Genomic DNA, 17,102 nt, shown 5'->3' on the forward strand with positions numbered 1-17,102 from the left:
CGAAAAGTAACGAGGCTCCCCTAGCCGTTTGCAACGGTGCACCTACGATTCCATGCTATTTTTAGCAGTCGCTGCATGTGCAAGGTTCCCCTAGCCGTTTTGCACTGCCCTGCGAAAACACACAGGTTGCGCGCTGCTGCGAATTCTGCTGCAACCAAACTCCTCAGCGAAGTTGAGCTGCTCGCAGTTGGGCTGTTCGCCTGTAGTTTGTGGCTGCGCAGTCAACCAGTCCGCTGATTCTGGGCCGGATGTGCAGCATGTGCGCATGCTTGACGATAGGTGGTGTCCGGCACGGTTGTGGCCGGCGGTGCATGTGTGCAAAGCGGCCAAACCGGCCGGTTGAGATTCCAGGCGACTAGGGCCGGTCGGCGCTATGCATGTGCGCGGTCTATCTTTGTCTGTGATTGTGCTGAGTGATTGTGCTGAATCGTGTTTTGACCCCACTCTCTTTCAATCATTGTCGTTTGGCAAACACACACCCCCGGTCCCCCACCCCACACCCCCCAACAAATCCCCGGACTGTTGTTTGAATCCTCACATGAAATTGCCTGTGTGCGTATGGGCTTGCATGAGCTCCTGCTAGCGAGGTTGTATTTTCTTCTCTTAGTTTCTCAGGTTAAGATTCTCTTGCCTGCCGTGTATTTAGGTCAATACATTTTCTGAAGGTCACAACCTGCGAACCTCTTCATAACTTTCTGCTCTTTGCAGTCACTGCTCTAGATCAAAGAGATGGGCATTGACAATTTGGGTGGTCGGAAGGGAAGAGGAGGTGATGGGAACCGATCTTTACGTGGAAGGGGTGGTGTCAGCAGTCCTACGAGAGGGAAGTCTAGACGGACATTCAGGTAATACAGTTTTCCTTTGTCCTTCGACTTATCTCGGACAAGAGCATGTGATAACTGTGTGGCGAGCTGGTTTTCTCTTTTACTTGTGCACATAGTTGATCATGGCATATTTTGCAGGCTGCCTCCCGATGTGTGCAATAACTGCCGCCGCCCTGGGCATTTTGCACGTGACTGTCCAAGCTCAGCAACTTTGTGCAACAATTGTGGGCTTCCGGGGTAAATAAGCTTCTTTGAAGGTTTCTGATGGAGAAGATAAACATTTCTGGCTCTTTTATGCTCATCTTGTACATGTTTTGTGTAGCCACACAGCAACTATGTGCACCCATGATCCTGCCTGCTGGAACTGCAAAGAGGCAGGCCATAATGCAAATTCCTGTCCAAACGAAGCTATTTGCCGTGTTTGCTTAAAATCTGGTCATATTGCTAAGGATTGTGGCTCACAGGATCGTTTGGACACTAGGCTATGCAAAAACTGTCATAAGGTGGGGCACCTTGCCGCAGATTGCAAAAATGAGAAGGCCTGCAATAATTGCCGCAAACCAGGTCACCTCGCCAAAGACTGCAGGAACACTCCTGTGTGCAACATATGCAATCTTAAAGGGCATATTGCTCGAGAGTGTGAACTGCGGATGTCATCTGGACGCTCTTTACAACCTCAACCCTATATGGAGCCTCCCTATTGCAGGACTTGTAATCAGTATGGCCATGTGAGCAGGGAATGCCTTGTTATGGCAATCTGTGAAACTTGTGGTGGACGTGGTCACATTGCGTTGGACTGTCCATCTGATCCTGTGATGTTCCGTGGGATGAGGTACCGGCACTGAATGAGAGGTGGTGTACGGCTTGTGGCGAGCTCATCACATACTACATTTATGTAGCTGTAGGAGTTCATAGCTGGATGATTTGTGAGGTGGGAGATGTGTGCGCTTTTTGAGTAGATAAGCCATGGCAAGATGTTTATTATTTTGTGGAAGTTTTATGGCTTGACGAAAACATCCGATTCCTTTTTGGTGAATTGTGAAGAGATGGCTTAGAGGGTGATGTTGCCTTGCTTGTGGACTGCTGTGGTGAAACAAGGCAAGATGTGTTTCTTTTGTGGAAGTCTTGTAGTTGTGGCTCGATGTTATAAACATCTTGTCTGGTGAGCTGTGAAGAAGTGCTTAAAAAGTGGCAGTTGAAGTGCGCTTTGTTTGAAAGTTTGAGGGATGATATCTACTCTGAAGCTTCATTGAAGGTTGAAGGGTGATTGCTGCTGTGAAGCCTGTTTTAATATAATTTCTGAAGGTAGCTCGATGTGGTGAAGCTTGCTGAAAGGGTTTTTGATGATGGCTGTGTGTGGTTATTTTGATGCTTAGCTGCGTGGGGAGAGGGGTGGGCAGCTGTTGTCTCGATATGTGTTGGATCCGAGGGTGCTGGAGGGAATTGAAGGGGTGTGATGGCTGATCAGTAGGGGCAGGCGTAAGCACTGCCATGGGTATTGCCTGAGCTCTGGCCATACGCCTGGCAGTGCTTATGTGGCAGCGATGACGACGAGAAACCTGTCCATGTGGCGTGCTATTGTTCATTGTGACTGCCAGAAATTTTCTATATCTGGGACTTGTGATCAAGTAGGGGTTTTTGCTGGCCAGGGTGGGACTTCTATATAATCCAGAACATGCATCAATATTCTGGGCTCTTATCCCAGGCTGCATTCTTCATCACGGTGCAGAGTTTCTCATTAGCACCAATGATACCATGCCAGCCTTAACTCTCAAGCTTTTCAGGTATCTTAGTACATGCCTATGTTATCCATGCCTGATTCGTGCTATTGTTGTGTACCTGTAGGCTTTTTTGTTAATCAAACTGTTTGTCTTATGCTTCATTGTTTGTTTTGAATCAGTAGTGCAATCTAGGCAAAGGATGGAGCAGAGTTATTGCGCTACAGGTTTAATGTCCAGATGGGTGATTTGGAGGGCACAGCCTATTTTAGTTTGGCCCAATATTTAATGTGATTCTCGCCTTTGATTTTCAATGCTAGATGCTGGCCAACCCCAAGGTGTCTATTAAGTTTTTTGTCAGTAAAAGGGCTTTGTGTTTAACTTCCTGCTTCTGCTGCTCCAACCAGTTTCTTTTTGTGGGTTCTCATCAGGACCATGCCCTCTGCGCACTGCTTGAATAATGAAACTTTGTTCTAGCCATTTGGTACTAGTATTTGGGAAGCCAGTTGAAGCAGTCTGTCTGACCTTTTGTGTGTTTTCTACCTCAGTTGTGCAGTCATGCTATTGACCTTATCGAGGTGAAGTTGCACACTCCTTGCAGCTCGAAATGGACTATTATTCTTGAAGCATGCTCAACTCTACAACTGATTTCCATTTCTGGTAAACGTGCATGTGCATGTGAGACCACATTGGAAAGCTTCGAAGTACTGAGATCAACTCACCTTTGACCTTTAGTGTTGACCTCAGCAATGGTTCGCTATTTAAGGCCTATTTGCAATTGTATGGTGTAGGCTTGGAACTGTTATGAGTGCCTGCTGGAACATTACAACTGTGGATAGGGTCGAGTGGGGGGTCATTGGTTGGATTGTTTGTGCGGCTGCTCAACTCTTTTGCATTCAGAGTTCCTTCCTAGTTCATATATCTGGATTTTGAAAGATATAGATGTTAAGTGTCATGGTGTTGAAGGGTGAGTTGTCGGTAAAAAGCGGGAGCTTTGTGTAAATTGAACCTCCTGCAATTGAAAATTCTCATCCAGATTTAGAGCTTGCCTTGAAGAAAAGACGGGTAAAATTAAACAATCTGGGAAAGTTGGGAGTGTGTCCTTTCCTTGACTGGTTAGAAATGTGTTTTTGATGAGCCCTGGTGAGGCTGTAGATATATTTTCGACTGTTGAGTTGAATTTGCACTGTTTGAGAACTGTTTTGCGGTCATTTGGTGGAGCAAGAAATTAAGTTATTCTTCTTTATTTGTCAATTTTGTGTTTTTGCCTAAAGGTTTTCTCATAATTTTTAATGTGGTATGCAAATTAGTCGTGCAATCGGGTGGTGTGCAGTGGTTGCCATGTAGAGTCCAAGGGGCCTCATGGATATGGCTTTGTGCAGGTAGAGTAGCTGCATCAGAGACTTAATTAATTGCTTTTTAGACGCAGCAGGAACTTAAAACCCTTTTTCTCAATTCAATGGCAGCTATTGATATATACTACGAGTGTTATCTGTTGTATTGGGTGTGTGTGGAGAGAGAGAGAGAGAGAGAGAGAGAGAGAGAGAGAGGTACCGATGTGTTGAACCTGTATTGAGGGATGTCTCGCAATTGTGAACTTCATTTTACAGTTTACACCAGAAAATTGTTAAAAGACTTTCTTTCACAGAAGTTTCTTTGATAGTTCAACCTGACTTTCTTTCACAGATGCTCCTTAGATAGTTCAACCTGAGTTTGCAAAGTATCAAATGATCAGCAGGTTCTTGATCAGTCTGTTTACCCATGCCTATCTCAAAGGTGCTTGAGACCTGAAAGAGTTTCTTGCTTGGTCTTACACCTATTGGACATGCCCTAATCATGGAATTTTTTGAATTGACAATTTGGGCTAGAATCTCCCAAATTTCTGAGAACTTGTATCGTTGAATGAGCATATTTTGTACTCCAGTTTTAACAGATGTTTTCAATAGAAAAGAAGCACTTTATCAGCATTGCTTAAATTTGAAGCTCAAACTTGGCATAAATGGATATACTTGGTGTCAATTGAAGACCTTGACAAACTCTTATTTTCAAACTCTTATTTTCTCGCGAGGGTGCGTGCGCACGCTATTAAGAAGAGAACAAGGTGAGGGATCACGAGGGCTTGCCGATGAAATTTTCTATAATTTCTTCTTGGCAAACTCAAGGAAAGGAATTTTGCTTGTTTGGAAAAATGATTTTTCCTGGACAGTAATAGTCTCTCTCTCTCTCTCTCTAATGTAGGTGCGCACCATGGTCTCTCTCTCTCTCTCTCTCTCTCTCTTTGAGGTTTGCAAGAGGAAGGTAAGGTACACAGCCAATGGGAAAAAGTAATACTCTCTTTCTCTCATGTAGGTGCGCACCATGATCTCTCTCTCTCTCTCTCTCTCTCTCTCTTTTTGAGGAAATCGAGAAGAGAGGAAATCGAGGGTTTGCAGGAGGAAGGTAAGTTACATGGCCAGTAGAAGGAAGGTAAGGTACACGTCAGTACACAGTCTCGACTCTTTGCACCATGATCTCTCTCTCTCTCTCTCTCTCTTTTTGTAAAACTTAAGTAATTTTATGATAGTAGACTGGATAACCTAGGCTATACCCAGAACATCATCAGCAAGTCATAAGCTATCATAACACGCTGAAAACATGCAGCATTAAAAGAGTTGAAGTGCAATACCATAGTGATTTTGATGGTACCATGATGATGTTTTGTTAGTACTTTGGTCACGGTGATTACAGAAACCAATTTTTCATTTCCTAGACCCTTATAGCACCTTGTAGGCCTTTTGTAGCGATTTTAGCTTCGAACAAAGTTGTCTTTTTTGCATAGCGGGTCACCTAGACGAGAAATGGTGGGTCCATCAAGAGCTTCTGCCTTTGCCTGCAACTATTGAAAACTAAAACAAAACTATACAAAATAATCTCTAATAAATTAAATCAAAAACCTTACGTCGTCTCTCTCTAAAGAGTCACAACCACAATGTTAACGAACGATTCTAATCTAATCAAACAGTATCTGAACAAGAAGAGCCTGTGCACCATCTTTGTGTATTCTCTTGTGTGTGTACAATGTTTTTCTACAACAACTCCTCCTTGACTTTCACAAGCCGCATGAGTTCCTCAATCTCTGCTTCAAGCACCCTATTCCTCTCTTGCACCTTTGATGATAGAATCTGGAGTTTATCATTAGTAGCGTAGTCAGGACCGTCTGATGCACAACGCTTAGATCTGGCTTGCAAATCCTCTTTAATCTTGACAAGCTTTGATAACTCTTCCACTTTGACATCGAGGGTGCGTTTCTGCCGACGAAGAGAGGAAGCTTGCACATGGAGATCTTCTCTGTAGCTTTTCTATTTCACGGCCAACCTCATGCTATGCTGAAGAACCCTAGCAGAGAGAGTCTGGGTTTCGTCTCCGACCTTGTATACCTCATCACGCTTTTTAATCAGCTCATCAACCTTGAGATCGTATTGTCTGGCGAGCTGGAAGAACGTCTTTTCAACACGGCGATGATGGGCAAGCGACTGTTCATGGTGGATTCGCTTCTGCTTGGCAGCACCGTCCTCACTAGCGTTCATGTTATACTGCCCGCCATAGCCATCTCCTTCAATTGACCAAAAATCTGTCACATCTACGTAGTTGCCATTTTCCACGCAGATCTCATATGCGCAAGCGGCGTTGCAAGAGCTCTCTCTCTCTCTCTCTCTCTCTCTCTCTCTCTCTCAGGCAATCGAGGGTCTGCATGACTATGGCTGCATTTAGTGAAGTGCAGGAGCCTAGGCGACATCTAGACAGCTTGCACAATGAGGTGATGGAACTCTTAAGGACACATCAAGCTCGCACAAGCAGATTTGACTTCTTTGCTATGAGCAACACTACACGTGAAAAACAAGGTGAGGGATGGCGCGCATGCTTGGATGCTAAGCTCTGACAAGCCCCAGTCCGTCCTCTACATTCCGCCTTGCGACTCCAGTCTGCCATCGACAGCTCATGTGGCGTGCTTACTCTCTTCATCTGCAACTGCAGACGGCTCTAAGCAGAATTTCGCACGCCTTCTCACCTCGAAAAGTGCTGGCCGTCCAAGTGGACGCCATCCGTGAAAATACGTCCAAGGTAGCTCTACACTAAGGCCTTTCCTTAGGAGGCCAAAAATGGTATAACCTTTCCATCACCAAGTGTGGTAGTTTGGGTATGCCATTACCCTCTTCAATAACATGTCGAGTTCAACTCTCCTCGCCGGATAGGTCTTTAAGGTCTCTTAGGATAGTTTCCTACGACACTAAAATTCTTCTCTCTCTCTCTCACACACACATACACACCCACACCCCACACAAGTAGTCATATCGTCAATAGCAAGCTTAGAGTCTCTAGATGTTTAGGAATTGAGGTTCAATTTTAAGTAGTGTGTGGTACATCTTTTAGTAATTATGAGGTCTCATGAGTGTAAAAGGTTGTGTATTGATTGTAGAAAAATAATTTGAGATCTTGCTATGGAAGTAAATCCAAAGTATTACACTTTGAAATGATTGTTATGTTGTTATGACATCGTTGGTTTAATTACCAAAATTGTGGATATGCTTAGTTGCGTAGACATTTGATCCGGATATAGTTATATTGGGATTCATAATGTAAGTTAATGATTTGCTTCTCGCATACAACGTACAAGTATTTTGTTTTCTTTTGATACACTTTTGTTCTTGTAGATTATGTTGAAAGCTATCTATTTAAACTTGGTATATATGTCATTTTTGAAAATTCTTAGCTAATGTTCAGAATGAGATTGATTCAAAAGTGGTTAAGAAACAATTTAAAAATGCTATTGTAGAAGGGGGAGTTCTTGCTAGTGTAGTCACCACCACTCTAACAGTCTCCTTTTCATATGGCTCATGCAATTTTCGTGAGTACCAAAGCAGCTAATTGAGTATTAGTCAGTGCACTTTTCATAGCCGATAGTTGATCATGAATAACCTTAGTCTTCAAAAGAAATGATTGTATGGAACTTTCAGGTGGAAACTTGATGGCAAATAACTGGGTGACTGCTCGCATCGTAGAATCTCGATCAAACATTTCAAAACGAGCTTGAACCACATATCATTGGTAGTCTTCAAGTCTACACAGTTGGATAAATTTTCTTTGCAAGAGATTCCACTCTCTCTCTCTCTCTCTCTCTCTCTCTCTCTCTCTCTCTCTCTCTCTCTCGCTCCCACCCACCAAAAAACCAACAAAAAGAACAACACGCACACGCGTGTGCGCGCACGCGCACACACACACACACACACTTTGTCACCTTATCTGGCTATAAAGGCTTCATCTAGCTACAAACACCTACACATAAGCTGCTAATTTGGCTAGTGACTATTCTATATTCAACCTGACTTTGGTTTTTAATAAGTTGTGCTTAAACTTCAATCTCTGGCTTGAGGATGGAAGCTTTGTAGTGATCTTAGCGAAAACAACTATATAAACAACTACAACTCTTCTTTTGGGTGACTATCCTTTCTACATAGCTAAATTTGAGTCGTGAGTGAGTGTCGGTCTGTCTTGGGTATTCCATCTAGCTACAAGTGTCTCACCTAGCTACAAACATTTGCACTTGAGGGGTGTCGATTAGACTTGGTTTTTATCTCAACAGTACGTTTTTTTGTGTTACTGAAACTTAGATTATCTAGCCTATATGCACCTAATAGAACTTATCCCTAAAACTATGTTTGAGGATATTACCAGTAGGCCTAGAATATCTTAACTGATTGACACTAGATGGAACTCTTTATACATAACCTTTGGACAGGTGGGAACTAACCCATTTGATCGTGTAAAATAATGTGGTATGGTGGGAACATAACCCTAAAAACTCACTCAGTGGGTTATTCAAAACAAGGGGCGTGCTAGGGACACTCTCTTAAGGGTTGGTCCTAATCTCGAGCGTGTAATGAATGGCACCGCTATTTGTCTGGCTATTGCTCTACATCGCTCCCTTGTCACACTCTCTATCTCCCCGGCACCTTGGCCTTGGAGACAGGCTGGCGTGATGATGGTATGGCACAGTCGGATCGCCGGGCTGCTTTGAGGATTCTATGAGCTGAGCCTGCAAATGTTGCCTCCCATATCCCATCAAGGGAACCGCTATATTAAGGTGAGGGTGGCTCATCCCCCTCACTTAGCCTTGCTTTACAAGTGTGTGTTTGTCATGAAAAGGTTTAGCTTTGTATTCTATTACCGACTTTTGAACTGCAAGTTTTGGTGGGACTGTGAGGGTGCATTGCTTCCTGTTCTTAACACAATACACCTAGGAAAAGAATGACAAGATTAACGTTGAGCTTTCTTGGTTTAGCAGGCCTAAATACCCTGTTTTTATTTGTGGATTGATCTTACTTACGATTATTGGGATGGAATTGTAAACTTGTTTCTTCCAAAACGTACTTAATGTTGTTTTAACATAGATATAAATTGCGGATATCTGGTGGTATTGCACTAATTGTATTAAATATCTGGTTGTTAATTTTGGGATTGATTGAGCAAGGCAGGCTCCTTCCCATAATCCCTCTTCGATTTTTTTATTTTTTGGATTTTCTTAAAAATACTAAGTTTATATGGATTATGTTTTGCATGGACCATTTACTCCCTCGGGGTGCTTTTGGTAGCCCATGATTGGATTTATCCCTTCTCAATGGGTATGAATAATGGGAAGTGTAGTAGATGTTGACTGATTGGAGTGTTTCACCTAGTATCTAACTTACCCAGCATATCTATATTGGATACCTTGGTGACATCCATTTTGGGATCTATCGAGGGTTGGATGCACTTTATGAATCTACATGGTATATTTTGGCTTTGAAAAAGATAAATCTAGGGTTAATATTGCCATTCATAGATTACATAAACCAGGAGCACTTACAATCGGAAAAGCTATACTACTTCTAACACTCCCTTCTTGGATTAGTTGCTAGTAATGAACATACTCCTGATGGTTTTTTCCTACCACTGCTTAGGGTAAAGACCATTACGTGGCTATTACTCCCCATAATGCTGTTTTTGATACTTACACTTTAATTATAAAGATGATCCTAGGAATTATTCATGTCTCCTTGGATCATTTTTTCTTCCTTGCGATGCTTTGGACTTACTTTTCTCACAGTGATAATGATTGTTTGCTGGCTGAGAACATGAGAACATATGGGATGAGACCATGCTAGTTCCTGAGAGCTTGAAAATAAGTAATGGCCTTTTTGTTTGTTTAACTGTTAAAACATGAGGGATACTGATGGTACAAGCTACCTTACCTGTTTGCTGTTGCATTGATGAATATCTCATACAGTTTACTACAATATGGTATGGCATAGCTTAATATTTGGTATAAAGATGATGGTATTACATTTGCATAGCCTAATCTATGGGTATAGTTTGGGTATTGCAAAATATCCATTGGCTATTCATTACACTATGTTTACTGGTTCTGGCTTTGTCATAAGCCTCAAATGGAGAAAAATACCTTGATATAAGAGTTAATGATTAATTTACAGTTTGGGACTGAACAGGCTTCTGATAGTTATTTTTTGAGATCATTGCCTGGTTATTACTTCCCATGCAACGAAATGGGGTACTGGCAATGCTTGGGTATCCGCTAGCTTGGATAGCCTAGCTGATATAGTGCTTCCTACCTTTGTGCTTTGAAAGTCTATACCCTACTACATGTATAAATTGAGTTTTCTTTTATGACCTACTCTCTTATGATCTCAATTGAGTTATGATACCTGGCTATTGGTAATTTTTTCATAAATTAGAAATAAAACTACTATAAACTATAGGTGGTTTGGCTATAAGCAATGCTGGTGGCTGTAGCACCTTCTACGAACTAGCTTGAGCTGATACTATTTTGCTAGGAAGGACTTAACATTTATAACTTCTAAACTATATGTCGTAAAACCATTCTGTTGTACTGTTTTGATAGATAGTGAATAAACCATAGATGGTTTTGGACTAAGATGTGATCAAACCATTTTTTATTTCCAAAACAAGAACATCTTAAAACAAAAAAAGGGGGCACCTTATGAGATAAAAAATGGTTAAGACACTTGGATCAGAAGGGGTGATGGCCTTCTGATTAGAATTCAATCTAATTATTATGATAATTTCCTTTAAAAAATAGGGTTAACTAGCTACTTTTACAAACTATTATAAAGATACCACTTGGATTAGAAGGGGCGGGCGATGGCCTTCTAATCACAAGCCTCTTTTTTTTTTGGAAACAAACATTATACTTGAGGTATTATGGCTTCCAGATCTCACTGTGACATCATCTCTACATTTTTTGGGAAAGGATATTGGGTGATCTAAACTCTTTACGGATGGGCGGTATAGGTTTAAAAAGGTTTTAAGTAGGACATGGATAACAACTGATAGGTTCATTGACACTTGTAATACGTATTCAAGGCTAATGAATATGTTGTCTTGTTTATATGGATGCAGGTGAGGACTTTATCTTTACTTCGGAGCTTTTTAGCTGTGCTGCTATCTGTCACCGACATACTTGACTTTTGCCACCTCAATATCAATTGTTTTTAACTATCTTACGTACAAAACACTAGAATGATACCTCATTGTCACTATAATGTACAAAAATGTATCAAAGACTGTGTCGTTTTTGTGCTAATTCTTGTCTTTTTCCTAAAGCCAGTTGTCTTTTGAACTGATATGTTCTTTTGTGTATAAGTATTAATTTGAAAACAACAATACACACGTCCTACACACAAGGTTCTCTGAATTTATTGGGTAACGTGGATGTTGGCTTTGGAATTTTTTGTCTATAGACTGGGATTGACCCACTGTCGTTAATTCCTTGTTAGGTTGACAGGTGTTAGGTAGTCCTTCCGTGTCTATAGATTGGATGCTTGCTCACAGCTTTTGTATTCTTTGACTTTGCTAGTTTAAAGAGGCAAGTTAATCCAAAATTATTTATGCGTGTATAATTATTTTGATTCTTATGATTCCAGGAACATTTACCTGTAAACTGACTTCGCTTGGTTGGACGTTTTGTTTGATGACTATCCACCATTGAAACTAGGAAAAGCATGGAAAACTTTTACGGTTGATTATGGACGACATCCATAGCATTTTTTATAGGCTGACAAAGCCTTAAAACTTCGATTGGACTATAATCCTCTCTGCTAACATTATCACTTATTGCTCCAATCTGGTTCATGGATCTTCTAATATAAAACAATTCTACTTCAAGGCTGGACTGTTCTACTCTCATCAACATTGATGAGGAAGTAGGCCCATACTCAATGGGCCTACTGGCGACTCATTGAGTATGGTGCTTGTGTTAGGACGCGCGCGCACACGCGCACACACACACACACACACACACATTGGTACTTGTCTTTATGTTTATGGTTTTAAAATAACTAAACTAACCCCTACTGCTGTTATCCTGGCTATGTATTTCCACTTAAAATATGGCTTTATATCTTTCCTAGCTACACTAAGTCTGTATCCACCGTGGGAAGAAAAATTTCTTACTCTATAATTAGGCCTCACCTACCCTACCTTGCTAAAGGCGCAATGGCTCCTCTGCTCTACTGTGACGGACCGCATTAGAGGCGGCTACATGTTTTGGCTTCCCCACCAGGGGGAGTAGCACCTGGCCTACTTAGTGCTTTGGATGATAACGAGTCTGCGTGCTATTCACCATGAGTGATCGTGACCTACCTTCTCCTATTTAAAGAGGTGAGGGTGCATTCTGCCCCTTACTTAGCCTTGCATGTGTTTTACTTGCATAAAAAGTTAGGAGAGTGTGTGTTTGTTCACTCTCTACTGTACCAATCATGCAGCTTGCAACTCAACCGCGACACAGGTTGGCTACTATTTATTGAGCTTGATATTATGGTTTTTCTCTCCTTTTTCATACTTGTCTTAGGATAATATAAACAACCGGGGTTATTGGTTGGTGTACCTTGTCGCTTAGCTTGGTAAGGCCCACTATGTGGGTTGACTTTGCTTGACAATTCGAGGCACTACTGGATGTGTGGTATCTTGATCTCCGTCGCTTAGCTTGGTAAGCCCCAGTATGTGTGTTGGCTATGCTTGACAGTATGTGGCAATGGTCGAATGGTCTAACACTTTTGGGCAAGCTATGATCCCGCAACTGGTTTTCGGTTCTGAGTAGCTCTGCGTAAACTGTTCATTGGTTTGATTAAGTTATACCTTAAATATTGGGGTACATTATAGTGGTTGTTGCTGCCTGGCTTGACAAATCTTTTGGGGATGGGGGGTATACCCCGGGTGTTTACTGGTATTGGACTATTTACTATTACTAGTTGTTTCCTCTAACTTGATACAGGTCGCACAAATACTGGCTAATTGGGAGTTGGGGGGTATGCCCCGACTGCGTACTGGTGTTGGAATTTTTTGATACTGGTTATTTGGGTTTGGGAGTATGCCCTGGCTGCGTACTGATGTTGGACTTGTTTGATACTGGTTATTTTGATGTTGTGTTACAAAACACTTTTTTGGCATTCACAAGGTTGGGTATAGTTTGAAAAAAGCCCCTAACGGCAACTATTCCTTTTTGCTTCATGGTTTGACATTCGTTCTGGCTGGATACCACGTCTACATTAAGGGTTCTCTGCCACTTGGTTTGCTAAGATCTATAATTAGTGTAATTGACATACAAACTTGGGAAGGTTGGATTCCAGGAACCCTAATGGACATATACTATATTTGTCCTAAATAAACAGAAACAAGTTGGATATTCTTGTACTATTAATGGAATTTTTAAAGATATTTTAGGCTTCTTTACTTTATGTCTTCATGTATTGAAAAAAGCAAGAGGAAATGGAGCTTCACTGATCTAGCAAAGAAAAAGACTGATAAGATGTTGACGAGGGATGAGACACTTGGATTAGAAGCGGTTATGGCCTTCTAATCAGAATAATATTTATGCTAAAAGATCAAGAAATATAAACTTTTTTAATAAAAAAATATATATGGGACACATAAGTACTTTGGACAGTGCTTGTAAGTAATAAAAAAGTTGTAAGATGGACATGGATAACAACTGGTATGGTCCATTGATACCTTTAAAACACATCCAAGGCTAACGTATCTGTTATCTTGTTTGGATGGATGTAGGTAAGGACTCTATCTTATCTTGGAAGTTTTTTTGGCTTAAAGCAATTGTCTACACATGATTACACTTACAGGTACTGCGGGGGAAGTCCTTCTGATATTTGTATATTAGAAGAGGCTTCATTCCTATAAGCATTGTACAAAGATTATTCTAAGACTGAGTTGTTTTTGTACTTATCATTTTCCTTTCTCTGGAGCCAATTGTCTTTTGAATCTAAAAGTTCAATTATGTCTTATTATTTATGTTAAAAAAGCTACACACACGTCCTAAACATAAGGTTTTTCCATTCTTTTGGATAAACCGGGACGCTCGCTTTAGAAACTAGTTCTGAATCTTAGTTCTAAGTTGGACCCACAGTCTATAATCCCTTGATTGGTTGGCTGGTGGTAGGTGGTCCCTCATAGACTAATTTTTTGGTTTATTGCTCATGGCTATTGTAGTCTCTGACTTTGCCGGTTTAAGGATTGCAGGCCCAATCTACAAGACTAATCATATTTATGTTTATATATCTCCTTTCAGGATCACAAACACTTTAGAATGACAGCCCGCATGAAAGTAAAATACAACCCAGAGAATCATACAAGGATTCTAGAGCAGATTGAGTTTACCTAAAAGAACATACTATAAAAAATGCCTTAGCAGTTAGAACTCAACCTTTCTTGGCAAGAAAGGCCAAATGTTATGTTACTTACTACCATAAGTAGTCATAGCCTTACTAACTATTTTGTATATTGTGACCCTTTCTCTCTCGCAAGGCTTGGAATTATCTTCTGAACCTCTCTTTGTGGTAACATCTCTTGTACTCAAATGTATTGTATGCTTCTCAACTAATATATGATTCGGCTCTTACTACAGACAAAAAGATGTCTATCTTGCACATGTTATCTTTTAATGATTGGGTCAAGATTTTGGCTACCTTGGATAAGGATTCCAAAGATGGTGTGAATTAGATTTCCCAGTACATAGCCCAACTACCTATACTCTATACAATATCAGCATGAGCTTGCCCTATTTTCATCTTCTGGGGCTGATCCGTCTTAACTTTTTGAAAAAACTATGCGGCCTCAATCCTTCTTTTATGAGTACCCCGGCTACTCCAACCATCCCTCAGACGGGTGGTATCATTTGTAGAGATAGTGCGGCTCTTGAAACCGTCAAAAAATTTCAGAGTAATCTTTGCTCCCTCAATGACTCTAACCTCTTAGAAATGGTACTAAAAATCTCCAAGGTTTTCCCTTTCCTACCTGTTAGGCAGATTGAAATTGAATCTTTTGGGGTGGGACGTCAGCTCTGGGTCCTACCTAACAAAGCCTTTCTAGCACCAATTCTTAGTGAAACCTGGGTTTATCTAGCTAATCTCCCTACCTCTATTGTTGAAGACTACAAACTCAAAATTTTGAAAGGTGGACAATTCCTTGAAAAAGAGGAACTCATAAAAGCCCCCTTCAACCTCAACCTCATTGACCATTCCAAATGCCCTCCCAATACAGGCCTTTACATTCGTACAAAGGGGAACATGGAGTTTGCCAAAAGTAACCCATATTTTTATACAGAATCCATCTGGAATGTTTTTCGACCCTATGTTAAATGTGCCTGCAAGATCCTTGACCCTAAAGCCTCATGAGAATCCAACATCATGTGGTTTGATCATGCCATTTGTTTTATTCAACCATCTGGACCTACTCTTCCCCGAAAAACCGGTGGACTTTCATCTCTCCCTTCTTGATTTATAATCATTGATAAACATGTAGGTTGCTATGAGCCTATGTGGAAGGCGGTTTCTCGACCAAAAAACTCCAAGCAAAGATTATATTTATGTTCACTGTCTCGTTCAGAATGAGCTTCTCGACTCGATACACCCTAAGATACTTTTTTGTGAGTGTTTTGACTTACTTTTTGGTAACCACAAATTACTTGAAATGTACTTATTTGCTGGAAATATCAACAACCTATTAAAAATTTGGTCTACAGTAATGATTTTCTTTGACGCAACTCCATTCCTGATTGTCTCTGTAACCAGTTTATCACATTTTGCAAAGACTTTGATACATATCATGTTTGTACTTGTGATCTTAGCTTCATTGAAAATCTTACAGTCCAGAATTCCTGGCTAATGGGCTTAATCACATACCTAACTTTCCTTGAAAACCCATACCTCACTTTATCAGCTTTACTTAGCTGCTTAACTGACCTTGTCAGTTCTCTTCGACTGGAGAAGACAATCCTACAAGACTTAGCTAAATTGGTGGAAGAATGTTTTTTCCAAAAAATCTCACACGTACCTAGAAAATGGTTGTCTGCAGATAGCTCTTAGATTACACCTTAAGTGGCTCTTGGATTTCAAAGTCTGTCAAAAAATTGGTTTATAGTAGGTCTGGATAGAACCAACTTTTGGGCAAGGGTTCAATACATCCAATGGTTTTTTTTTGGGACTTCAATACAACTCCTTAACTTTTCTATTTCTCTTCATATACCTTGTGTAGGAGAGCATGTCCAAAGATTTTCGTGGAAAAGAGATCTCCTAAACCTTCCACCTTTCGATTTCATAAAAAGGAATAGTAATAGACCCCACAAAGCGGCTCTTAGCACTTGTATCAACCCGTTTTACTTGATTATATACTCCTCCTCCAGCTACCTCCTTGCTTGGGAAGATATTAAGTTACTTATACACAAGTATTGCCTTAATGGCTTCAAAAGATGTGATATAATTGGTAAAATTATACTCTCACTCTCTCAAAATGACTGGCCTGGGTTACACTTTAACCATGATATTCTCATTTCTCTAATAAGGTAGTAGGTCCCGTATAACAGACTTGGACACTCCAGTCAAGAATCAATCACGACAGCACCAAATAACCACTTCAAACAATTCACAGATCACAATAGATTTGCACTGGCCCGGTGGAGTTCCGTGCCTAGAGATATTGGCCCCAAAGACTGGCGCCCCTTTCGGTATTTCTTTTTGTATTAATCAATCATCAAAGTACAAGAGAACGGTTAGGGTTTCACTCTTAGACTCTGCATCTAGATGCTCTGAGAAGTGAAGCCCTCACCACTTATTTGAAGGTTACAAGGGATGCCCAAAAGTAGAGCCCCAAAAGCTTCAAAATCAAAATCCCTGAAAGCAAAAGCTCTTTTCCCTCTCTCATAGAGAGTTTCTGAAAGCAAAAGCAAATTCTCTCTCTCTCTCTCTCTCTCTCTCTCTCTCTCTCTCTCTCTCTCTCTCTCTCTCTCTCTCTCTCTCTCTCTCTCTCTCTCAATGAGAGCGATAAAAAGCAATTATGCTTTTCTGGCCAAAAGTTGAGATTTGCGTCGCTAAAAAATATCCCCTTTTTTTTTACCTCCGCAATTTCCAGAAATTAGGGTTTGTGGCAAAAATTAGGGTTTGTAGGTTTTTTAAGGGTTTTTGGCAGAAATTAGGGTTTCTGCTGTCCGCCACGTCAT

General features: G+C 40.9%; 2 protein-coding genes and 1 pseudogene across 3 annotated transcripts; 2 read left to right on the plus strand and 1 right to left on the minus strand.

The window, feature by feature from the left end:
• Positions 1–450: 450 nt before the first annotated feature.
• LOC147461604 (uncharacterized) lies at positions 451–1,884 on the plus strand. 2 transcript variants are annotated; one of them, XM_086509104.1, is made up of 4 exons: positions 451–587; positions 709–845; positions 963–1,061; positions 1,147–1,884. In XM_086509104.1, exons 2-4 carry the CDS (start codon positions 730–732, stop codon positions 1,667–1,669), a joined length of 738 nt encoding a protein of 245 aa, XP_086365230.1. In that variant the 5' UTR covers positions 451–587; positions 709–729; the 3' UTR covers positions 1,670–1,884. The 2 variants fall into 2 exon arrangements, with proteins under 2 accessions (XP_086365230.1, XP_086365231.1); XM_086509105.1 differs by having other exon boundaries at positions 468–615.
• A 1-nt stretch (position 1,885) lies between these two features.
• Positions 1,886–2,718, plus strand: LOC147461605 (uncharacterized). Its single transcript, XM_086509106.1, has 2 exons — positions 1,886–1,986; positions 2,474–2,718. Exons 1-2 carry the CDS (start codon positions 1,886–1,888, stop codon positions 2,667–2,669), a joined length of 297 nt encoding a protein of 98 aa, XP_086365232.1. The 3' UTR covers positions 2,670–2,718.
• A 2,234-nt stretch (positions 2,719–4,952) lies between these two features.
• On the minus strand, positions 4,953–7,576 carry LOC147461606 (uncharacterized; annotated as a pseudogene).
• Between the last annotated feature and the right edge of the window lie 9,526 nt (positions 7,577–17,102).

This window comes from Adiantum capillus-veneris, chromosome 3 (genome assembly GCF_014529385.1).
Source record: "Adiantum capillus-veneris isolate H3 chromosome 3, ASM1452938v2, whole genome shotgun sequence".
NCBI classification, from domain to species: Eukaryota; Viridiplantae; Streptophyta; class Polypodiopsida; order Polypodiales; family Pteridaceae; genus Adiantum; species Adiantum capillus-veneris.

Excerpts from the sequence above, each read along its gene's own strand:
- LOC147461604 (XM_086509104.1), top strand. The coding sequence starts at position 730 with ATGGGCATTGACAATTTGGGTGGTCGGAAGGGAAGAGGAGGTGATGGG. Across the intron at positions 846-962 it reads AAGTCTAGACGGACATTCAG|GCTGCCTCCCGATGTGTGCA; the intron begins GTAATACAGTTT and ends CATATTTTGCAG. Across the intron at positions 1,062-1,146 it reads AACAATTGTGGGCTTCCGGG|CCACACAGCAACTATGTGCA; the intron begins GTAAATAAGCTT and ends TGTTTTGTGTAG.
- LOC147461605 (XM_086509106.1), top strand. The coding sequence starts at position 1,886 with ATGTTGCCTTGCTTGTGGACTGCTGTGGTGAAACAAGGCAAGATGTGT. Across the intron at positions 1,987-2,473 it reads TGTTATAAACATCTTGTCTG|GGTGGGACTTCTATATAATC; the intron begins GTGAGCTGTGAA and ends TTTGCTGGCCAG.